Genomic DNA, 24,925 nt, shown 5'->3' with positions numbered 1-24,925 from the left:
GATCAAGAGTCTGCACTTAACAAAAGTCATGATAGCGCACATCAGATGAGTTAAGTGGAGGCTTGTCTTTGGTCTGAGCCAATGGCAGAACAGATGTGTTAAATATAGGAGCAGTGTTTGGAGCTGATTGGCTAAATTTTCTGTTTTGTAGCCAAACCTCACGTTGGCGTTTCACTTTCTTAGGAGGTGTGGTGTCAAGCAGCATGCGTTATTGTAATGCTATATCAAATTATATCCTCTGATTTCTATTTACCTGTCAATTAGACACTTTTTTGTATACAGACCCATATTTTAGGAAAAAAGCTTTGGGAGAAGTGGGTTGAGAGAGTTGTGACCTGAACTAATGACTGAAGTTCACTGTGGACCAGATAAGAACTTTAGCATTACACCATGTTCAGCCACTCAGCAGTTTGGCAGTGGTGGTGCCTATTTCATAATACCTTGCCCTAAACCTAACATATGTTGTTTGTTAAACTGTACCAGGAAAAATGGGAAAATAACCTTTGGAAAACATAAAGACAGATGTAACATGTGCGTATTAGGTACACCAAGCCAAAACCAATATTACCTTTATGAAGGTTATAATGTTTTTGTTGTTTTAGAGATGTATCGATCCTGCCGTACATCGTGGTTGTTTCATGTGGCAGTAGTTTGAAGTGCTGCAAAATTGTGTAGTGTTTTAGTTTCCACTTTTATTGATGTAAACAATTCAGACAAATTAATAAGACCTTAATGTAATCTTTATGTAGTAAGGATTTATTTCATGTCAGTTTTATTTTGACAAGATTTATTTAAAGGGCTAATATATTTGTAATTATATGTTAATATTTGTACATATTATACATTTAAAAAGAAAAGATTTAGTAGTTAAAATAATTAGAGAAAAACACAAGCTAAAAGGCTCTGGGGGTTTTGTATTGTCTCATCTTCTATATGCATCTTTAGTATTTGCCTATATTAATTTCTCAGTATTTAAGTAACATTTTGTTGGGAAATTCAATGGAATCAGAAGGATGTTTTTGCTATTAATTGCTATTGAGTTTTACTTACGTGTGTGTGTGTGTGTGTGTGTGTGTGTGTGTGTGTGTGTGTGTGTGTGTGTGTGTGTGTGTGTGTGTGTGTGTGTGTCTTTGCAAAGAAAGCCTATGGCAGCTTTGTTAGTGACATGAGACATCATGGAAGCAACATTTTCAAAATGCCTTCATGCTGTTCTTCATAATTTCATTCACCAACTACTAGGAAACACAAATGACAGTGTTATTTGTCAGCCATTGTCAAACCTTACAAGTTTTTGTTTTAGCTCAAAGATGTAGATTTCTGAAATGTGTGAGATGAAGCATGCAAGTAATTTGTTAATTAATCAAGATTTAACACACTGTTCCTGATTGAACATCATTACATTTCACGTGTCTGAGTGAAAACTTGCTCTGTTCAAACCGACGTTAACAAGCTTACTGAGCTGTGATTGGTCAACTGAACCACAACCCCACTGTGTTGAACTTGTTTTTCATTGTGTCCATTTAAGTGTCCTATTCATTATATTTCCAAAGAGCCATGCTTCACACACAAATTGTTGCACTTTTTGAAACACTGGGACATTTTGATAGAAATTCGGAAGAATTCCTTTTTTTGAAGTAATGATACTACTACTACTGTTACAAATAGAACTACAATTACAGTTATTAACTAAAATTATTTAGAAGTAAAAGTGTACTTATAACACAAAGCTTTATGTAATAAATATAAGCAGGGGGTAAAATACATATGATGCAACAAAATGGCCCTTGTCAGTATCATATTATTGGACTTTTGTTACTAAAAGCATGTAATCAGTAATTTATTATTGTAGCTCACTGAGACTGAGAAATGTTACTGCGTTGTTTTATTCTCTAATCATGATTTGTATGTAAAACCTTACCTCAACAACGCAACACTATTTTAAAATATCAAAGACATGTAGTTATTTGCCCCTTAGGTAGAGTGGACTAGTGTAGTATACAGTTGCCTGAAATTAAAGTAGTCAAGTAAATTTGGAGAACTTGTGTACAGTCTATCACTAATTAATTCACTCCCAACTCATGCTCTAAATGTTTTCAAGTTACTGCAAACTATTCATTTTTTATGAAGATATATTAAAAAGAGCCAATAGAGCCAATTTTGCAAATGTTACGTCAAATTAAACAGATGCTTAAATTGTCTGCCACTAGATGGCATTAGCACTCGGCACCTTGTTTAATACTACTGAATCTGATTTAAAAAAAAAAAAAATAATCATGAATAAATAAGGCTTTAGGCAATGTACAGTGCAGCATTGAGTCTAATTTTAATTGGTGATATACAGTGCACCAGAGTCCAGAGGAATACTTATAATCTTTTATAATAAAATAAAAATAACTGTTAAAAAATGCACAAAGCAAAAAAGGTAAAAATATTTTTTAAAAAAAAGGGTGGTGAGCATTTCTGTAGGGGTGAAGATGACAGTGATGCAAAAGGCAAGCAAAAACATTAGTGGATCACATTTTGTTGTAAACATTAAAAAAATGCGCAGGCTACTCATTCAACAGCTTTTTCTTAGTGTAATCATCTTTTCTCAGAACACATACTCACCTTTGATTTCCTTAAATAAACAGATTGTTTCCAAAGGAACTGCTGAGGCATCAGTTGGTTTTGAGCAAAGAAAATTGCTATATAATTTTTCAGTTTCAATCATCACTGTGTAAAGTGGTAACCAGATAAACTGAACTAGAACAGTTATCAGGATTGTTTCTATGAATGCCCAATAAATCATAAGTTTAAAAAAAAGACCATGATTTGCCAAAGTGACAACTTGCATTAAGTGATGTGGAACTGAAGAAATTTTCCACATTAGCATGAAAATTCACTTTACTATTGAATTTTCACAGCTTTGTTTCATAGTTTTCCTATTGTTATCTTTGAGAAAATAAAAATAAAACTTGATTAGCAGCTAATGGAATCATAAAGTTAGGAAGCAATAGTTATACCAGACATAATGTTAGGTGATCAGACACTGTATGTACAATATTAATACCCCGTTTGGATCTGTAATGTGTCTGTGGACGTTTACATCTAGATAACAATATTAACATCTATGCATAATATTTTTTAAAGTACAGCTACTACATGTACACACAGATTTCCTCTGAGCAAACCTTAATATTAATGTCATGTTCCCTCTTAACTAGGCAGAATCTAATGATTCTTATAATAAAAGTCCTTCGCATATGATAAAATACATTGCTAAGAGCAGTTTTGGTCACATTCATTCAACTATCATACACATACATTTACCTTCATTGTCCTCTAAAACTCACGGAGACACTTTTACACCACTGACTGATAACCGTGTTTCCCTTTTAAAAGTACAAGTCTTTGTGTGACATCTCTTGTGAATTTTCACCCAGACAGTGAGATCTCATAGTCACTTGTTGACAGCAGGTTGCGCCCAACTTTGCGCACATTCTTGGCATTGGTTATACGAGCGTCCACGTCCACTGGCTTCTCAAAATAACGCACCAGGGCATGCTCAGTCAGCACAGATGCCAGGAACTGCTCAAACGTGATGGCCCAGTCTTTATCAATGCTGGTGCTGTGAGGCAGCCCTCTATCGTGAGGCCGGTTATTTCTTTCTACATTGGATCCGCTGTCACTGTTGCTGCGCACCAGCACCGTGTCGTCCGCAATATCCTCACACTGCAGCTTTTCATCCAGCTCATGGGAGCCTGCACTGAGCACCGAGTAAGATGACATTGAAGTGTCATCTTTGGTTTCATCATCAGAGATAAGCATGGCAGAGGATGTGCCAGTGTCTTTGGGTGAGGAGTCGTCCAGCTTGATGTCTTGCATAGGTGGCAGCTGCTCGATCCCTTCTTCCCCTTTCCCCTCCTCGCAGGGGCTCAGCTTGTTTTCCAGATCTGCGGGGATTAAGGCGATGTTCTGGTCGCTCTGTTCGAATATGCCATCAGGCTCAGCCTCTCGGGTGGTTTTGGAACCTGTGGTTTCTCTCATACAGTTGTTCGGCTCTGATTTACCCTCCACGTTGAGGTCCTTTCTACCAGAGTATGAGAAGAGCTTTCCAACCTCCCCCATTTCCAGCAGCAAACTAGTGACTGTGGCAGTAGCATGGTACAGCTCCTGCTCTGCAACATCTTCGCTGAACATGCTGTAGAGGCTCTTGCAAAGCTCGATGAACTGGCTCTAAAGGGACAAAAAAAATAAAAAAATAAAAAAACTATTTTTTTTCAAAACAGGGTCATTCAGAGTTGTGCTCTCGTTCTATACACAAATGTATTTGATAGGTTAAGTCTTACCTGATTAAGCTTGGGGAGACGTTTTGTGTTTTCTAGCTTAGGCTTGGTCTCCTGGTTCCACAGTTTTAGGTAGTGGCGGTAATCAGGAGTGTTTAGTTTCTTCACTGTTGAATGTACAAAGATGGGTAAAGCACAAACTCATCTTTTTCAATTAGTGTGTCTGTTTCTCTAGTTATTTAAGTCAATTCTGCACATCATTGCAACACTGAACAAAATGTAGAAATTGTATAGACTGTATAGAAATTTTAAACAAGTTGTTGCTCATCTTTGGATTTATACACAGTCGGGCTTTTATATTACTTTGGTCATGTTACTTACCTTTTTCAGTCTTAAACGTAACTCTGACAAAGCCATCATCTTTCTCGCTCCTGCATTTTGAGTCCTGACCTGAGGAGACAAAAGATTGTAAACATTTCTTTAATTACAAATAAAACTTTCCTGTAAACAAAGTTACATTAAACATTTGGCTTTATCTCATCAAGCATATAAGTACATACTTCCAACACAATTTATTAATCTTACAGACCCTCCAGCCTTTCACATATATTATAACTTGTGTACACATGGTGGTTATGTCAGCGTCCACACAGCAGACTGCATGTGATGTCTACAGTTTCAAGGACATTACAACTCCAAGGGCCATGTCTGCAACCAAGTTAGAGTTCACTTGTGGAGACATCCTGATTTTCTAGATAGAAAAATGTCTATACCTCATATAATCAGCACAAAAACCTGTGAGATATGACTAAACATCTGGCAGTTTGCACTAATTTATTAAATGATAATCAAATTCCTGGTAACTTCAGTGTAACGGTTGTGAGTATTTGCTGAAAGCTTCTCAACAAAGAGAAAAGCATATTTTCCCATATGAGGAATATTTGCATCTTGGGAGCTTTTTCTAGAATAATTTTTCATGGGTTATAAAATGTTACCATGGGGAGGAGTGTTATACAATGTTTTGGTAGAAGGAATACACACTAAAATTATTTTGGGCCCTTACCAATTGATGTTTCTGGAGTAATGTCTTCAAAGAAGTACTGAGTAGCTTCAAAGGCAGAGTCTGGCTCTTCCTGTTCATGAGTGACTTCTGGAAGGAGACAGTTTACAACTTCAATAAAATTCAAGTTGGACTGTAGATTTTTAGAACCAATATTTGAACATGTAATGACTAGTAAATTGATTTGACAAAAAAAGCCCAGACTATCAAAGAAAATCCAAACATTTCATCAAATTCCAAGCCAAAATTTCAAATAAAGTAAATATTGTTAAATTAAAATAATTATTTTTGTCCATTGTCTGAAAAGGACAAAAGGGAACAAAGGGAGTTCTGAGATTATTTATCCAATAAAGTGAGAAGAGGACCACAGTTTAACATTTTTCAATTCTCTAAAGACAAGTTAAGCTAAGTTCACATTAAATGTGTTAAAAACAAAATAAATAAAAAATAAAAAAACATTTGAAAGACCTGTGAACAAACTAATTTTGATTTTTTTTTCAGTTTAACTGGTTCAACTGGACAACTTTCATATGTCACTCTAGATCCAATCCACTTTTTTTCTTTAAATATTTGACCATGTGCGCAGGGGAAACAGGGGAAAGCCACATCAGAGACTGGGGCCAAGGTGGAGATAAAGATTTGTTTTAAACTTGGATTGAGCATTAATGCAAAAAATGAACAAACACCTGAACTGCATCAATACACACTTACCAGGTAAAACATGCATCTTGTAGAGAAGCTTCAGCTTCTCAGTGAGGTCCCCGTGACACAAAACACCTACAATATGACAACGTTTAGACAAATTAGAATCATCAAAAGGATAAAACAGTAGTTGAGCTTTACTTTTGTTGTCGTCAGTTAACCAGACATTATTCCACCTGGGTGTGGTATCTGAAATGTTTTCTGAGTACAAGTAGGCAAAGAAGGTACTGGAGCCAATACCTGACACTGGCATTGGGATTTTCAAGGAGACAAAGTCTACACACCTAGGCCACTGATGAACTCGCGGAAATTAATGAGGGCATCTCCATTTTGGTCAAGGAGACGAAAGAAGCGCACAGCAAGGGGGTCTGAGTGGGCTCCGTTGGCCCAGGGAAACAGGAGGTTAAACAGGCCCTTAAACTGCTCCATATCAATGCGGTACTGCTCCAGGTAGGGCAAACTGGGGTCATGACGCTCTGTGGGGTTACTGCAGCCACCCCAGTAACAGCTGGTCAGGTGCTCTGCCTAAAGAGAGAAAGTGAGGGTTTTTGCATAAAAAGTTATCAAAAATAACTAAAGAACATGAAGACTGAGCTGCTTTTTGCTGACATTAAAAAAGTAGTGTGGTTGACTAGTGTACTACAACTATTGCATTATGACATGTTTATTAAAACAAAGACAACGTATTTGGAAAACAATTTCACTGTTGAATAATTGAATCATTATAAACACTGTGGCATTAATAAGCTGGGAGATTTATATTTACTGTATTTATTCAGGGCTGCAGCACAGAAAAATACTAAAGGAAGATAGCTAAAGTACTTGTGCCAAGGTTATTACTGCTGTGCTGTTTTATTATTTTTCACTGTGGAGACCAAACAGCATATTCATTTCCTGTGTGTATTTCAGCCATTGCATTGTGGCAGTAATGTAAGTAGAAGCTAGGAAGGTTCTTTTAGCACCACGACATGAACATGTGAGCTACAACTCACCTTGAAGAGTACGTAGAGCTCCTCCAACTCATCAATACTGAATGCAGTCTCTGTAACAATAGTTCTGACCTGAAACACAATATAATCACATTAGGTAAAAATAGAAGATAGAAAGTAGCTTGAAGCGTAAACGAAGACCATGTAATATTGACTTGAAAGCAGTTGTGGTTCAGAGCTCAGATCTAATTTGACCTGTAGAACAAAGTTGAGCAAGCACATTTTATAGCAAACTTTTATATATACACACACTATAGGCCCTTGCAAAGACATCAGGAGCACCTTTTAGATATGAAAGTGTCAGAGTGAGATTCTGAAAACATGAGCTGAATAAGGTTTCCATAATTGTGCAATTATTGCCAATATAAGATGTAAGTCTGTAAGCTACACAATATTATAATCAAGACAGATGTGTTTAAAAGTTAATGCATGTGTAACTGTATCCTTACCACGTTGCGTTTTGTTGTATCTTCAATGGTTTGGATGACTCTCAGTCTCTGTTTGAAACGCATCTGTTCAATCACATCTGCACGAATAGAACCAAATTTCTGATACAAAAGAAGGAGAAAGAGAGAACGTCAGCTCAGCTGTGCTAAGACTCACAACACAGTGAAAACAAGGCATCTGGACACAACTGCATAATTCTGAGGAACTAAAATGTAAAACCTACAACAGTACAACTTATTTGAGAAAAGAAGCATTTGAAAAGAGCGACACACATTTATAAATATCCATCAAATGTGTAGTAGATCAATAATTGTTTGTACTTTGCCCATATGAGTCTCTTAATAACTCATCCAGGTGAAATACCTCATAGGAGCTGCGGACCAGTTTAAAGATGTCGACCTCTGGATGTGGATCTCCATTATCTGTCAGTAAGGAGTGTAGATGAGGAATGGGAGGTAAAGTGCTGTCCTTGTTCGTCACACTGTCCAAGTATCTACAGTTAGAGAAAATATACATGTCTAAAATCATCAAGGCACGTTTCATGATGAAATCTGATAAATGGTAAAAAAATATACACAAAATACTGTGGGTCCCTGCTGCATGTTCTTACCTGCCCAGTACAGTCATGGCCTCCCCATCATCCTTGCAGCCCAGCAGCTGGTGGATGTTGGCGTGCAGTACAGAAAGTGCCAGCTGAAAGATGACCTTGATGCCATCGTAGAAGAAGCAGTCAACCACCACAACCGCGCTCTCAAATGGCATGACAGACAGGAAGAGGGTGAGGAACCAGGAGAGAGAAATTGTGGAGATGACACCAAGGTCCTGCATGCAATCATACAACTCGGGGACGTACTCGCGGGCAAGTTCCTCAAACACGCCCTGATCAACTAAGGCACCTGGGAGAAAGGAGGAAACGAGATCAAAGTGTAAAACAGACATTTTTGGGGACAGCCAATATGGCTGCAGCATTCTGTATTCCATGACATCTTTCTCTTTATGACCTCATTGCCCGTGACTCCACCAAGCATTAAATAAAGCTAAAACTAATCCAATTATTCTTCAAGAAGTACAGTAGGACCACTTTTGTTTGACAAAAGACAAAGACCCGACTGACCTACAACTCTAGTGTTGTAGTAGTCAGGCAGCATCCTCTCACAAAGTGCCACCAGCAGCCAAAAAGCCTCCTCTTCCTTGGCATAGAGCAGCAACACAGATGTTACAATATTCATTGCCTGTGGAGATGATGCAGAGAAGAACAACAAAAATAACGTGTTAGCAAGGACTTCAAGTTTTCTGTCAGTTCATGAGGAAACAAAAATAAGAGTGTGTGTACCTGACAGTATCCAATGTTTGGGTTTCTAAATGCGTAGGCGGTGAGGACCCTGCGGAGGGCAGCAATGCCCATCTCATTCTGAAAGGCCGGGTGCTCTGGGAGAGAACGATGCAGGTCCCTCTCGATCTCCTCTGTCGCCAGGTTGTACTTGCCCATCGACTTCTCAACCAAGTCTTCATAGTATCCGGGGTGAGTGGCCATCTCGTTAATCGCCCCTGTGTGAACATGTAACTCTCGATATTAGTCTTCTCAAATCTATATAACATACAACTCGGTGCACCATCCTCACCAAGACAGATTCCTTGTATGTGAAAACTACTTTCCAGAAAGATGCATTTCTAAATCTCATGGTAGATACAATCAATGAAGTTGTTTAATGACTGATTAAAGTCAGTTTTTATAAGATAAGCCACTTATCACAGCAACCACAAAACCTAAACCGATTATATCCAAGTTTCACTTTTACTGTGCAGTTCAAAATTTACAAATCAGTGTATGCCTTCATACCTCCATAAAACGTTATTTTACACTCCTTGTAGTTACTTTGTATTTATTTTGGCATTTACTTATTCAGACTGGCTTTAGGCCTCACTTAAAACCAAAAGGTCTGTATCTTAAATAGTTGACTTCTTAAAAAGAAAAGTGCAAAATAACTCAGATGAAATGTAAATTGAATCATAACCATTTATTCTTCAAATGTCTTGGAGCCCTGTTTGCATGTTTAAAAGAAATAATGGAGAACCTCTGCACCAGATCTTTAAATGTAAGACCATGTTCCAGGATTTACTAAGCACAAATATCCACAATCCTTTTTTTTTCTTTACTAAAATAGGATGCCAAAGAGTGTGGAAAACTAATTTCTAAAGGTGCCAGTGACTAAGGTGAACACAATCCCGCTATGACAACAGCAGAGTAAGCTGTAAGTGGGTCACCAGAGAAAGGGTGGAGCTGTTTATGACCTGGCTCTGCTCAAGTGAGGGCAAGTACCAGCTGCTTGTGTTGCACAAACGTGATGTGTGCTTCTGAACAGGAAAGTCTGGAGTCTGTGCATGCCTGAAAATGTAGCAGTGTTCCACAGTAATGTAATGTTCCATTAGGGAAATGTTTCATTTCAGGTTAATACGGTCACTTTGTTGTTAAGTACTGAAAATATGGATCATAAAATAATTAAGCATAGAGTCTGTTTTTGGAGAGTAGCGTATTCAAATGAGGGGGGCTTGTTCACATTCAAGGACAGTGCTTTTAAGAAGGCTTAAGATCACCAACCCCTGAAGTGTCTTATTTTACCCAGAAGAATGTTTTCCTGTAAATGGCAAATGGTGGATTTGGTGCTGCAGGGTCTACGGAAAAGCTACAAGGGGTTTATTGCCTTACAGCTGTTTGAAAGCCACAACAAAGGATAAGTCAGTGTGATTGATGCCTGTAAACACATCTTCCTTTTTGAGGTCTTCGTGAGGGTGGGAGCCTTTGATGTGTTGAGTACAAGTAGAAGGGGTTTGGGAGATACATTACTTATTTGAATATGCTGATGTGCTGTAGTGTTTTTTTCCATTCCAGCTTGCATTAAACTGAGATGGGTCATCACCGTGACATCTTCCTTTTCCTCTGAGACTTGGCAACTCTCAAACGGAGAAGGGAAATGATTTTTGTTACATTACTAATTAAAATAGACGTTTTTAGATACAGCCCTAACATTTTTTTAACATTAATGTAATAGTGATTTATGAATATTTTGTGTATTAGCCTTTGTTCTGATACATTCAGAATAACAATTACAAATGTCAAAATACACTAAATCTGACAGATCTGAGTAAAAATGTAAAAGAGTTTTGTATGTTTTTGTCATCAGGGTCACAAACACTTCTACATGGTGAAAAGACGCTGATATGATTTTTACGATAACACATAGTTATGATAATTAACAATGACTGGTGGTGGTGAGGAGTGTGTGCACTTTTATTATTGCATGGGGGGGGGAAGTCACCTAGGTCTGAGCAAACACTGAATTTCACTCTTGAATAATGTAATTGTTGGAACACTGAGCCAAAACTGCATTATACTGGACAGACCCATTACAATAGACTAGTACAGTTTGACATAGACTAATAACCTAAGCTTTATTCCCCACTACATTTTCATGTCTCACATTAGTCATGATGCTCTAATATTGTGCATTCGTCAACAGGATGTCTGAAGATTAATTAACACCTCCAGAAAAAAAAAAATGTCATGTAACAGCATGTGCAGGGTATGGCTGCATATGGTAGCATGTGACTATCTGCTCAGAAAACTGTATTGTGTTCATGTTTACTTCAGAGCTCACCAGAAAAAAGCAGCCAGAGCTCCCCTCTCATGCTCTCAGGAATTCCCTTGAGGACAAGCTCCTTCGTCTTCTCAGTGCGGTACATGCACACTCCCTGTCCATATTCAGTAAAGTGGTTTTTCCACGCCTGCTCCTTTAGGAACTCCTTCGCCTGAGCAAAGCAAGGAGGAAGAAAAACAAAACACGTAATGCAGTTTTTACATTGTGTGTTTTCTTACACGCTCTAGAGTGAATAAATACTGTAAAGTTCTATAGTTTAATAATTTAGCCTCACTGAATTAAAGATTACAGCAGATCCAGCTTTAATAACGTAAACCCTTGAGGGAAAAATGTCTTTACAGGATGTTGCTAGCAGCAATTCTCAATGCAGTGTAATGTTGTGAAAACGCTAATTATGGAAAAGCAAGTGAAAAATGTTTAAAACCAAGACAAAAAGCCTTTAAAGGAAGCCCAATGGATCAGAGTGTTATCACACAGGGCTGTAAAAGAGGCTGTACCATCCGTGACAAGAATAATTGCTTTAGACTGTACAAGACAGTGTAATTTGACCCACCAGCTTGGGGTTAAACTCCTCGGGCGACCGGCGGCGGTACATAGTCATGAGAGCCTGGGTGGCCGTTGGCACACTGCTGTCATTCAGGTTGAACGTGCGCTCGCTCTCCGAACCAAAACTGTGCTGGGGGCTGCTGGAGAGCAGGGATCCATGCTGGGAGTAAACCTGGAGAGGAAACATTCCAAATCATGTTTTCGATCATGTATATTCACAGAAACATTAACATCAGCACTTAAATAATTCCTACCTCATCATCTGAGCTATTAAGGCTGCTGGTAAGTTCCCTCTCTAGGTAGATCTTGGAGGTGGTCTGCTGCAAAAAGTCCGAAATCCTCTGCACAAGGAAGTCTCGGTCCTTCAAGTTAGCAAACAGGAACGTCATCCGATTTTTAGTACTGATGGAGAGTGGGCTGGGCAGCACACTGGAGCTGTCCGCTTTCTCCACGATGGTCACCTGGAAGATGTCGGGGAACCTTCATGGTCACCATGAAATAATGACTAACCGCTATAACCTTAACAAAAACCATGAAATGTAAACTTATTGAAGATCACATTCAGCTGCTTAAATTTATCTGAAAAGCTGTATGATATAAAATAGCACACAGAACCACAGTTGTTTATAACAAAGCCAGTGTTGGTCACTAGATGGCAGTGCTGTGAATACAATACTTCTTTAAAGTGACAAACTCCGTAAAGTCTGATAACTGATAACCAACAGATCGAGTCAAGAACAACCCACCTCACGCAGGGGGATGATGAGGCTGCACAATGTCTCTTCCTTGCTGATGAAGCAGATGTAGTTTGTTGAAACAAACATCTGTCCCAGAATGTGAATCTTGTTAAAAGGGGTCCACAAAGTGCAGTCTGTGTGTCCGTCCAGTTTTTCATCCTTGGGCAAACGGAAGAGAGCCCTGTAACGCTCGCTCTTAGCTCTTGCATCCAGATCCCTACAAGAGGTAAATTCAGAGCTCAAGTTAGCTGAAAGACTTTTAGCTCATTGTTGTCCTTCAAACAGCTTTGTTTGCGGTTAAACTCCTCAGGCATCTTCAAATAGCCTTGTTCGAAGAACAACGATGCGGAATATATTATGTTAAATTTACATTTATAGCCAAGTAGACAGTTTTATTTCCGGTTTTATAAAATTTGGGTGAATGTCTGAATCTACATTGTCACGTCAGTGTCAATGTAGATTCAGTGAAGTGACAGTTTACAGAAGATGTAGTGAAGCAACCATCACACAACCCGAGTGAGACTAGATATTATAATGCACTGCATTCAGTGACACTGAGCCACTTACATAAATGTGTAGGTCAAACTATATTTGGACCATTTTAATGTCTTTGTAGTTCCTCACGTATGGGATGCTTTTGCAGTTTTGCACACGTACGTTTACAACACAGTTTTAGATGCTCACTCTTTGTCCTGGATAAATTATAGAACCAAGCTACTCTATATAACCGTAACTGGTTAATGTTCGACCACATGTCGTAAACATGTACAAACAGCAATTATTATTAAAGAGCTGAAGAATTCCTGCTCTGCATCAGTTCTTACCTCTTGAGCGCCGACACTTTCTTGGGTGACTTCTTCTTGAGCTTGGGCAGCGAGCGGTCCTGCTCGAACCCCTTGTTGTCCAGCAGCTGACGCATGGCGATGTTGGCCAGCTGCTCTGCCAGCTTGAACGTCTCATTGATGTTGAGGAAGACTGAGAAGACGTGTTCGTTGTTGCGGGTGCTAACCTTGATCACATCGGGCAGTAGGAGGGTGGCGCTCTTCTCTAGCTGGGTGATGTCTGCCCAACGCACCACCAGTTTGGCTAATAGAGAGAGCAATTAAGCAAATCAGCATAGGTGAAAATAAGTGTGTCCTCAGAATAGGAAAGGTTCATATCTAACCTTCTTTTCCCAGCAAGTAAGAGTAGAAGCAGAGGTGGTTGATGCTGAGGTAGAGCCATCCCTGCCGAGGCACCTTTCCTTTCCAGTAGCTGCAGGAGTAATAGTTGACTAGCTTCTCCTCTTTTGGCATCCCAAACAGCTTACGAAACTTGGCGCTGGCCTCTTTGAACTTGTCAGTGTCATCGTCCTCTTTGATATCATGGTTCTTGTTGTACTCTGCAATGATGCCCTGCAGCACCGGGGGAAAGAGATGGAATGAGGTGATCAGCTCGCACTTGTAGGAAGCAGCAGCAGTTTGTGTTATTGAGGTTTTATGCAAAAACCTAAAATTTCAGCTTCACCAGTGTTGAATCAGACACTGGCTCATGTGTGTAAGAGAACTTTATTAGCTTTAACCAACCAGCAGTAAAATCGCTGCACATATCTTAATCCACTAAAGGACATTTTGATGCTGCCCCCAGGAAGGTTTAAGTTTTGCCAATGTACGGTGTTCTACTTAAACATTTGCATGTCTCCACTAATACACAAAATGTATATGTTTTATCCATCTCTGTCTGACATTATGTATTTATGTGTACAGATGCAGACTGTTGCTGTGTCATAAATAAAATCTGGAGAACAACTGTTTGCCAAATGAGATCTGAAAATTTGAGAAAAGTAGAAGGAAAAGAAAACCCACATTATTAAAAGAAGGTTGAGGATTCACATCCCCAACTGAGCGTGGCCTTTCTGTGTGGAGTTTGCATGTTTTCCCTGTGTTTAGATTAGTTTCCTCTCAGTAATCCGGTTTTCTCCCACAGCCCCAAGACATGCGTGTTAGGTTAATTAGTGACTCTAAATTGCAAGTTGGTGTGGATGTGAGTGTGAAAGGTTGTCTGTCTGTTGGCCCTGAGCTAGACCAGTGACCTGTCCTGGGCATACCCTGCCTCTCGACCTAATTTCACACAGAAAATGAAAAATATTAATGTCCAAACATTAAACTAAAGTTCTGTTTACCTGAACCTTTCCTTTGACAAAGGTGGTTATGTCATTCTCATTCTCAAAGATGGAGAGAGTCTGCAGCAGGTTATGTTCCAGCCACTCCCAGTGTTCTGTGATCTCCTTACGGGAGGTTCCTGCAAAGGAAGGGCGGGGGAGAGTCAGAGCACTCAGCAAGTTCACAGGAGGAGCTCGAAGGTGTAATGTTTCAAAAATAATGATCAAGTCACAGTTTAATCTTAGACAGACATTCAAATATTTCACATTACACTTTTGAAATTAAAAGGGAAGCAAAGCAGAATTGAAGCGATTAGTCCTTTAATTGATTGGTGCATTACTTAGTAGTAGATTAGAAGATTAACTGCATGTCTACAGCAAAATACCCCTATTACAGTGGCTCCAGCTTCTCTAAGGTTAAACTGTATTTTCATTCTTGGGATTTAAGATAGTAAATGAAACATCTTTAAGTTTTATATGGTTGTTCAGAAAAATAATAAGTTATTTCACTTTTGGACTTATGAAACTGTAACAGACTTTCAAAGCCCACAACAGTAAGAGGAGAGTTGGCAGGTGGGCTAATGAAGCATCAGATAAAGCAAAGAACAAAGAGTAAAAATGAAATGCAATATATTGTCGTTTTAACTTTAATACTAGCATTACCCATTGTTTCTTATCAGTAATCAGTACGGTGAAAAATGTAGGGTTTTTTTTTTGGACAATGGAGTAATTGGTCGATGTAATTGTTGCCAAAGGACCATTAGAACTGAAGGCTGCTGCAAACAGCACTTCAGTGAGTGCTCATTCACTGCATTGGCCACATCCCCCAGACTGTGGAACAGTCGGGGCTGAGGGATTAAGAACTGGGAGGGGTAGAGGATGGAGGGGAAGATGGGCACCAATGCCATTTCAGAGGAAGGATCGTCTTTAGTAAGCCTCCATTTTATATGGGGAACACAAATATCACTGTTTTATACACACATTTAGAGGGGAACAGCTAAATAAATACAGTGTTACACCTATTCTCAAACAGAGTCATCTCTGCCTGTGTTCCTGTAGCGTCCAGACACAGCTAATTACACCAGTTTGATTCTCTTATTTCTAAAACCACAATCTTATTAATGTAATTCATTCTGTACAAAAGATCCTGAAGTATACTGCTGCACAATGTATAGGACTTAACGAGGTAAGCTGATGATGCCTTTTTACATTTGTCTTCAAAGTGTCTCAGATATTTAATTTTAGATTTAAACTGCTTTTCTATTACCAGGCTAACCCAATAAAGAACACCTCCTTGGTAATTTTTCATTTAAAGAAAGAGTGTAAAATAAGTGTGATTTTTTTGTCCTTTTGACTTTTCCCGTGAGTTCAGGGTCGCCAGAGCGGATCATTGTCCCCATGTTGATTTGGCACAGTTTTTATGCTGGATGCCCTTCCTGATGCAACCCACCCCAATTTCTACCGGGCTTGGACCAGCACTGCACAGCTGGGGAGGGGAATGGGCTATCAGGGGTTCAGTGTCGTGTCCAGAGATATATATAGCCAAGAATGGGGAGAATGATTTATTAATATGATGTTTTTAATTAATTCATGTCATGACTCCATTGCCAGTTAATCTTATTGTAATCATAGGAACGCTCAGGTCTTAAACAATCAGATATTCTAGGGAATTTTTGCAGTTCAATTGATTTTCTATGCAAAAAAGGGCCTGGTTGACTGGTTGCAGATTCTTGATCGTGATAATTTGCCGGATTTCTCAGTTTTCTATGACAGTAAACACCTCTGAGTTCTGGACTGCTCGGCAAACTAAGCAGTAAGCCTGTGACAGTGAGGCTGTCACTATATTCTGATTATTTACTGTTATTTTATTTTAGTTGGAAGAGTCACGGCTTTTCCTAATAGACAGCTGGGACGTATTCATATTTATTGAGACATACAAATGACATTGCTGCTTCTAATCAGAGTGTAGCTGCTAATTTGGCTGATTTACTGCCACAGACTGTCGATGAAGCACTATTATTTATTATCTCTAGTTTTTATTGAGTAAGGGTTTGCATACTACGAACCCCAGCACATGAAATGAACGCATAATAAAACCTTCAACTGATTAAAAAAATAAATTAAAAAAACTACATCGGATTTCTGCATCTGGTCCTGAAATCCTGCCTTTTAAATCCATTGGGGCATGATGTAATGCCTGGCATTCACATCTACCATGGGAAAAGGCAGGATGTTATAACATAATGTGTATATTGGAGAATAGGGAAAGGATGGGTAAAATTACACAGGGGTCTATACTGGAAGCAGTTTAAAAGTAAACAAATTCACAAAGTAGACTCGAGCTTTGTGACTTGTTTCTCCGAATAGCTGTACTGTATTTCAGCAGTTTTTGAGCCAGAAGACATAGTGCACATACCATGAGCAATGATCCAGTAAACTAAAGAGTCCGGAGTCTGGTAAAGGATCCTGTATGGAGCCATTCGAGCACTGGAGTCCAGGACGACATCCAATGTCCCCACCAGCAAACCTATAAGAAGCCAGAAAACTGTTATTAACACCTCAGAAAAGAACTTAAGAACCAAACACATGCGTAGATCAGACTTCACATAAGGCTTCTCTAAGGCTAAATAAAGATATTAAAGAATCAACAATTCACATTTTAAAATAACAACCCATACAAAGACTGAACAAACAAATGTGTGAAGCAAGCACATTTTGTGCACAAACAGTTTCAGATCATTTTGTTATGCATAAACAAAGGGGGAGACCCACGAGGTCTTGTGGTTTAAGATTTGAGCATATAAAAAAAATGTTCCACGGCTTCAAATGTCTGTGGTTGGCAATACTTTCATCTGTTTACTTGTTAGACTTGATAAACTGGTGGGCTACATATATGACACTGAGGTCAATTGTTCTGACGGTGTTAGATTTTATAAAGGGGGCAACTAAATGTCAACACAGACACAGAACAAGCAGTGGGAAAAGGATCGACAAGCTCAAAAGTTTATAAATCATACGCACTACATTTTCATGTTTCAGACTAGCAAGCATCCATGCATTCAAACCATCAGACTAAGATGTACTGTAAGATGTTTGTTATTTATCCCTTTCCAATTTTACATTTTAAGCTTTCCTACTCAGGATGTGTAAACTGTTGTATGTCATCTCTTACGGATTTGAAGGAGTTTCGTGTAGTCTGAAAAATAAGCCTGGTGATCCTATCGGAGTTATCTGATCTTGAGGGTCTTTTGAACTGAAAGCCTGCTTTGAAAAGCTGGAGTGTGGAGTTTGAAAGACAAGGATGTTTACCATGAAGGGTTTCTGCTGGTTGCATTATGGGACATGTACTGTAGGATCCTGGCTTTGGGAGGCCTGCAAATACTAATACTGAAAGTGAGGATAAGTTTTATGTATCGGTCTCAAATCCTTTGCTTATTGCGAGAACTATATTGGTGGAGTGTTGCTTTAATTTAAGAGGCAGACCCCTTAAATGACCACTTAGACTCTGCACCCAACATCCAGTCATTAAGAAGCACCCTGCGGAGCTTTCAATAGTGGCACTATGGTGATTTTGTAGAATAGTAAGTGTATGGGTTTTTCTTTTTTTTGATCACATGCTCATGTATAAACAAGAGCATGTGGGTGATACAGACAGTGATGGTGGAGTTCTGGAAGTACTTTGTAGTTGGTCATGCAGAAAGGAAACTCATTTAGCTGTTCGTAAGGTTGCAAACTGTGTTCCAATTTGAGAAAGCTTCATGGGAGCTATTAACAACCTAGTGGACTGAATAGTTTTTGTTGAGACCGATGACCTCATTTCTTTTTTAATGACTTGACTGTCATTATCTTACAACCAAAGAGATTCTTCACAACCACAACATGGCTTAAAACACTGATGTAAGAGCAGTTACATTTAACAACATTTTACAAAATAGTTCAAAGGTAGAAAGTCGGACCAGTCACCTGAACTTTCCTTAAATGTAGTAATATTACAAATATTTGCGGCTGTGAATATTCTCCCTTGGTTTAGAAAAGGTATAACAGCCATGAGGTTATTTTTGCTCAACAGCTCATTAAAGCAAACATAGAATGAGTCACACAGAGAGAAGATGAGGGGGAAGTTTTGTTATTTTCAAAGAAAAACAAGTCAGACATAGGAGACATGCATTTTGTAAACTCACCAACCCTCCATCATTTAAAGGCAGTTAATTGCTCTCATTCTGTCTTCATCATTCTCCCTTTGCTGCTTTTTATTTCCTCAATTTTTCTTTTCAAATTCCTCATGATTTACTATGCCCATTTTGGACATTTGCTAACAGAGCTCTAAAATTGCCACTTGGTGTTATGTTGAATAGACTTCTTTTTATTTGTTTATTTTTAATAAAATAAAAAAGCCTTGAGCTGACTGGATCAGTCATCACAATTGAAACTAATGATATAATAGCATTTGACACTTCGGTTTGGTCTCTTTGTGAGAGGCAAACTATTTTTTTAAAGTGTGAAGACAACTTCCTCTCAAGGTTAAAAGGTGCAGAGTTGCTCATATGTTGACCTCAGACAAGGCTTTCAAGTTTTTAACCCAGCTACAGTAGATTTCCTCACTAACTGGATGCTGTTAAATGTCAAACACAAGCATCTCCTTCCTGGAAGCCTTCGGTTAAAAAAATTAATAAGAAGCTGAAAAATTTGGACTTTATTTGTACTGGGTTCAGCCTACGAAGTGTGACTTGAGGTTTAGCGCAGGAAACCTGGGGGTTATGCACAATACCACTATAAGGTGCATCACCGCTCTGCATCCATTCGTTCTTTCCTCTGCTTAGACTGACACATGTGAAGCCCATAACAGACTAACAAAAGACAGTTTTTCAATGTCTCTGTAAATTCAGGCATTAAAAAGTATTTATTTTATCATCTTTGGGGGGCCTGGTGACTCAGCTGTAGAGCATTGGGACGCAGGAGGCCGGGATTCTGAATCCCAACCCATCAGCTGTGGCCCTCCCCAGCCACCAAGGGCCTGTGCCGATCCCCAGCCCACATAAAATTGGAGGGTTGCAGCAGGAAAATCTCATACCAAATCAACGTGTGGAACATATTCCGCTTTGGCGACCCCTGAAGGGACAAGCTGAAAGCCATTGACCTTTTATTTTTATTCTTTTAATTTTTTTCCCCCTTTCCTTCCCGGCTTAGACTGGCACTGCACAGCTGGGGAAGGGAGGGGGCTGTTGAGGGTTCAGTGTCTTGCACAGAAACAGGAGGAGGTGATGTTTACAAGCTTCTGCAGTGCTAACTCATCAAACCAAATTCCATGTGACTTGTACTAAGGCAAGCTTGCACGCACGCGCACGCGCGCGCGCACACACACACACACACGAGTTGGTGCCTGTCTTTCAAAACAAACACTTCACACAGCTGTAATGGCACATGTTCTGCTTGCTTATTCTGGGTGGCTGGAAAACTCCTTGATGGGGTTGCAATCTCCTGAAGAGAGCAAGCTGTAAAATCATGTGATGCTTTTTGCTTCACACGAAACAAAGGACACCATGAGAGCTCCCCATTGTAAGAGCAAAAAATTTTTTTTGTTTTTTTTTTTTAAATAAAAACCACCTAGTGGCAGAAACTAAGAAACCAAGCATCAGGAGTAAAGAGATCTTTTATTTTTTACATCCTCTTTCTGATGAATGCAGCTTCATGGTGACTGGTCATTGCTGTAGGATGTTTCCATTGAGCACACAATTGACCAAAATCTCCCCGAGACTTAAAATAAACAGTGTTTTCGATTACAGAAACCTGAGACACGTCTGAATCTTTAGTGTCACATGTGAGCTTCATTGCATCCACTTAAGCTCTTAGATACTGTGTGTTTTTCCACCATTTCTCAACATTTATACTGACACTGAACACTGGTTATAAAGTACAAGATAACTGCGCAGCCTACAACGAATGGAGATTGTGAAATACCGTGTTGTACAGGGACTTAAATTATGTTATTTTACCCTATAGACAACAGTGCCTCAGATTTCGCAACAAGTAACATGATGTTTATTTAGTACATTGTGGTTTTGTATACATTTTTCCATTTTGCTGTCTCTAAAAGATAAAGACAGCACATTCATGGGCACACTTTAATGAATATGTTAGATATGTGTGAGTGCGAACATTTTTAACGTAAGGTTCATTATATGATAAGACTCCAAGTGACGGAAGCCAGCAGCTTATCAGGTTAAATGCTTCATGAAAATAAAACCAAACTGCCCCATATTTGCAGCACTGTTACGTCAAAACAGTGATTCATGCATCCTTTTAATCGCTGGTTCCAAAACTTTGGCTAGCAACCTTTTGATATGATTCAACAGCAACTCGTGATCCCTTGCCACAGGCTCCATAGACCTATGAGTTGTAGTGCAATCCAACTTATGGAATTTACCACCTAAAAATTATCCAAGAAAAGACCTCATGACCTCTTGCCATCCCTCATCCCTGACAACTGCAGTTTCTCTTTTTATGCAGCTGTCTACCTCAGCTTGAGCAGCTATTGTATTGATGAGATTTTCATGATGCTGATACCAGGTTTCATCAAAGCAAACACGCATTTGCTAATTTTCCACCAAAACTCATGGGCCTTCTGCCGGCTCCAACGGTGGAGCTCAAGTCCAGTCAAGTGGAATATGTGTAAAATGCTTCCCCCCTGGTGCAGCTGATGGCTTCTCCTCTCCCTGGAATAACTGCTTAAGGACAGTACCAGTGTGACTGGGAGCCAACTGGCACACAGAACAAGTCAGCAAGCTCAGCTTTTACATAACAATGACATCATTCCCCAGCACCACTTGAGTGGTGCACAATTTGAGTTGGCACAGCATAAACACACCAGGGACTGAAAGAAAAAGAGGCCTAATACTTATTGAATTATTGATATCAGAGAGGAACAAATTCTAGTAAAAACACATTGTTATATTGTAACCATGTTGTGTTTATTCATCACGTCTAAATCTTATGTTTACTGTAAACTTAATTAGACAGAGCAGGGATGGAGAATATGACAACATAACTGAGATGACACAAACCTGTCTACCATTAGAGATCCCCCACTTTGCTCTGGGTGTATTATTCACTGATTTATGGCAATAAGGGATTTAAAGGATTATTGACCATTTGTTAAAGTATTTTAAGTAGTTCAATGCGTTAACCAAAATTATTAATTATAGGTTAGCGGTTCTGTCCATAAATGGTTTTTTAATCATGTTGATCAGCCTTCCAAAAGGGCTTGAATGTAATTGCTAATTACAGGGGTGAAACAAAATTATATTTGGTTTTGACATAATCCATAATCTTTTCTTCATTCTTATGAAATACGTTGTAGATTTACGTCATCTTCATTCTCTGTTTAAATTATCTGACTGTCAATGATGAGGGTCAAAATGTACTAGCAGAAAGGTTGGGAACCACTAGATTATATATGTCAAAACTGGGACATACAATAAGAAGAAACTACTGTAATTGCATTATGTAATCCAATCCTGATCTTATGATACTCATCTATGATCTTAGCTTTTCTCATTTCACCATTGGTGAATTGTACAAAATAGCCGAGAAAAAGGGGAAGGAAGGGTGGTTTATATAGCTTTATCAGGACCCTGCAGCTCTTAAACCTAAGGCAGGAAATATAATTGTGACAAAAAGGCCAATACAATATAATCTATAAAAGTTGAGACCAAAAGGAATATGAGTCACACTTATTTGTGTCTTCAAACATGTTTAACAACATCTCATTTGTTAAACTTGAGGAAGCACCACACTTTGTGGTCAACTATAGCCCACTGAATTCAGGTCAATGAATGAACCAAATGTCACAATTCCTAGAGAAAACAGGACAGCAGTCATTCCCATAACCTGTTCTTCCTCCTCATCCTGTTCTCCATGTAGCTTCTGCTGTTGCTTGACCCATTTTGGATGGAATAAGCAATTGAGGGGGGAGGAGTACGAGAAGGAAGAAGGGGAATGATTCAGCATGAGCAAGCAAAAAGACCATGTCTCTAGTTGGTGGCCAAATAGATTCACTGTTGTTGAGGCTATTAGCAGCTGCAAAACTGAAACAACAGCTTCTATTGTTTGCATTGTTGTATTGCTTGAAATCCAATTTCCCTTGCAAGCATGAAAAGCTCAAGTCATTTTACCATAGTATAGATCATGATGTGACGTGAAGTCTGCAGAAATTATGGCCAAACGTTAGATACCGGCTGCACTTTGACCTTTAAGTGTCTCTGTTGGATGTACGCAAACTGGGTCAAAGGTTTCGTGGTCTTTAAAGAAATCTGACAAGAGCGTGTATGAATCAGTTAGAGTAAACACTAAACACGTTCACCTCCTCTTGCAGGTGAAAGGCCACCTGTGATAATTAGTCACGTGATCTGTCTAGTATTACTCGTCTTGCTCACGTTTCACATCCACACTTCACCTGACATATTTCACTGCTCGTGTGCATCTGACTAACATCTTTTCATCAAATAGGAATATAAGCAAATAAGTTGCTTTTTTGTGGTGGTGTTGTTGTTGTTGTTATTGATACATTCAGAATAAAGATGGCACTCACCCGCCAGCCCTCCGCCTCCATCCCCGTGGCCCTTCCGTTTCTGGAGGATGAAATATGGATTTGCTCTCTCGGTGATCCATAATGCACCCGCCAGTAGGACATCTTCGGGACTGACCCACATAATTCTCCTGTTTTTTTAACGGAACATTGAACACACAGGGCTGTTGACGACGACCATTAAAACTTGTGTGATTGTATTCAGAAAGGATGAATAAATAGGGCCTGACACTCTTCTGAGCGCTTCTCGACGCCTAATATCTCGCCTACTACTGGATGTCGGAGCGAAGTAAGAGGCGCACGCAAGTGTTGTTATAATGAAACCTGCCCGCACGGATCGGTTAGTATCGGCCTGCAGTGTGGACGTCCAACGCCAAATTTCGCGCGCACAAACCTTGTTTTGCAGCAACACAGGTTCTTGATAAATGAAGTACTTGGAGGCTTCGGATGCAGCTCGGCTCGGCGCAGTGCTCTGCTCAGTCTTTGTTGTCCATGCTCCGCGTCAGGTGCGGGCCAGTGGTCCGGCGATACGTGCTTTGTTATTCGGCCGAGAGAATCGCGTCCCAGCCTACCGACAGGTACCGCCTTAGTCCGTGTGAGCTCCCAGCCGCGCTGTCCGTCCGTGTATTGTACAGTAAAGACGACGACAACAACAACACTGCGGTCCTGTCCTCCTCAGCTGTAGCGCCGCGGTGCCGGAAAATAAGGAAAGTGCAGCGTGGGCTGCGTGACGTCAGCGAGAAGGAGGTGGAGGCATGTCAAGAAAATTAATGAATTCGTGAAAACGTTAATAAACTACATTATTTCGAAATTATACGTTTGGATTAGGTTAGGCTGATCTTGTTCACAGGTACCTGAGCTGTTTCCCTATTGATTCCTATTATTCATTCATTCATTAATAACCCAATAATCTGCCCCCTTTTTCCAACAACGTCAATAGGGCTGAGTGGAAAGTTTCAGGTGCACAGTGAAGCATAAAAATATTCCCGTTTGTTCATCTATTTATCAGATTTTTTTTAAGAGGCTGATTTACCCATTACGAGCGACTGGGCAAAATGAGCTGTAGCCCTCAGACAGTCCCAGTACCTCTCCAGTCCCACCTGGACTGTTTGCTTCAAGTCACTGTTCTGGACCAACGTCCCAGTCTAATGTCCTGTGAATTGTGTAGCAGATTTTCTTTCTTCATAGGCCTTTCTGTGTCTGGCTGCATTCATCCTCTCTGCCCAGTTTCTGTGCTGCTGTTGGACGCACCCACCACAATGCCTAACTGTGATGAGCAATGCCTGCTATGAAGATGTTTAGAGATGTGGTCATGATCTTATGTTCTCAGACTCTTGTACACACTTTTTTTTGTCAATTTCAAACCATATGCGGCTATAGTATAACCACTCTACCTCTGGTAGGTTGTCCCATCTCTGGGAAAAGCTCTGTTGAGTTCTTGGTCCCTGTTTAACTTTTTTTCTGATTACTCAGCTGCCAAATTGCAAACAGCAGGTACCTAATCGGTATTGTACGTTGTGTGCTTGGGTAATAGTACAAACAGCTTTAGGTCCAGTTTTAAAGAGGTAGTATGATAAATATCAAACCAAAATAGAGTATTTGTAGGTAGGTTAGGCACACAGTATGGGGTTCTCTGAGGTTAACCATAGGCAGACCCAAAGTAAACATGCATAAGCAGTGAGATTTCTTTACATTTAACTGCACCAAAGTTTGTCATAGAAGGCAGGATTATTTACAGGCGTTAAGCAAGTGACTAAATACAGGCAATGACAGTGAAAGAGTTATGTTGGGTTTCCTGC

General features: G+C 39.6%; 1 protein-coding gene across 2 annotated transcripts; it reads right to left on the bottom strand.

Moving 5' to 3' along the window:
- Positions 1-1,050: 1,050 nt before the first annotated feature.
- On the bottom strand, positions 1,051-23,837 carry tbc1d9 (TBC1 domain family, member 9 (with GRAM domain)). 2 transcript variants are annotated; one of them, XM_067497341.1, is made up of 21 exons: positions 23,130-23,837; positions 16,959-17,069; positions 14,564-14,682; positions 13,568-13,796; positions 13,227-13,488; positions 12,412-12,619; positions 11,920-12,126; positions 11,673-11,837; positions 11,120-11,270; positions 8,797-9,011; positions 8,578-8,695; positions 8,074-8,359; positions 7,827-7,956; positions 7,466-7,564; positions 7,020-7,088; positions 6,312-6,552; positions 6,037-6,102; positions 5,329-5,415; positions 4,647-4,715; positions 4,329-4,432; positions 1,051-4,215 (listed from the first exon to the last, which is right to left on the bottom strand). In XM_067497341.1, the coding sequence occupies exons 1-21, from the start codon at positions 23,248-23,250 to the stop codon at positions 3,415-3,417; spliced, it is 3,858 nt and encodes a 1,285-aa protein (XP_067353442.1). In that variant the 5' UTR covers positions 23,251-23,837; the 3' UTR covers positions 1,051-3,414. The 2 variants fall into 2 exon arrangements, with proteins under 2 accessions (XP_067353442.1, XP_067353444.1); XM_067497343.1 differs by having other exon boundaries at positions 23,521-23,836.
- Positions 23,838-24,925: the final 1,088 nt, after the last annotated feature.

The sequence above is a fragment of the Channa argus genome, chromosome 3 (genome assembly GCF_033026475.1).
Source record: "Channa argus isolate prfri chromosome 3, Channa argus male v1.0, whole genome shotgun sequence".
Lineage (NCBI taxonomy): Eukaryota > Metazoa > Chordata > Actinopteri > Anabantiformes > Channidae > Channa > Channa argus.
Note: the sequence above shows the minus strand (reverse complement) of the source record. Positions and strands in the feature narration are given on the sequence as shown.

Excerpts from the sequence above, each read along its gene's own strand:
- tbc1d9 (XM_067497341.1), bottom strand. The coding sequence starts at position 23,250 with ATGTGGGTCAGTCCCGAAGATGTCCTACTGGCGGGTGCATTATGGATC. Across the intron at positions 9,012-11,119 it reads GCTCTGGCTGCTTTTTTCTG|GGGCGATTAACGAGATGGCC; the intron begins GTGAGCTCTGAA and ends ATGTTCACACAG. Across the intron at positions 6,553-7,019 it reads AGCTCTACGTACTCTTCAAG|GCAGAGCACCTGACCAGCTG; the intron begins GTGAGTTGTAGC and ends TTCTCTCTTTAG.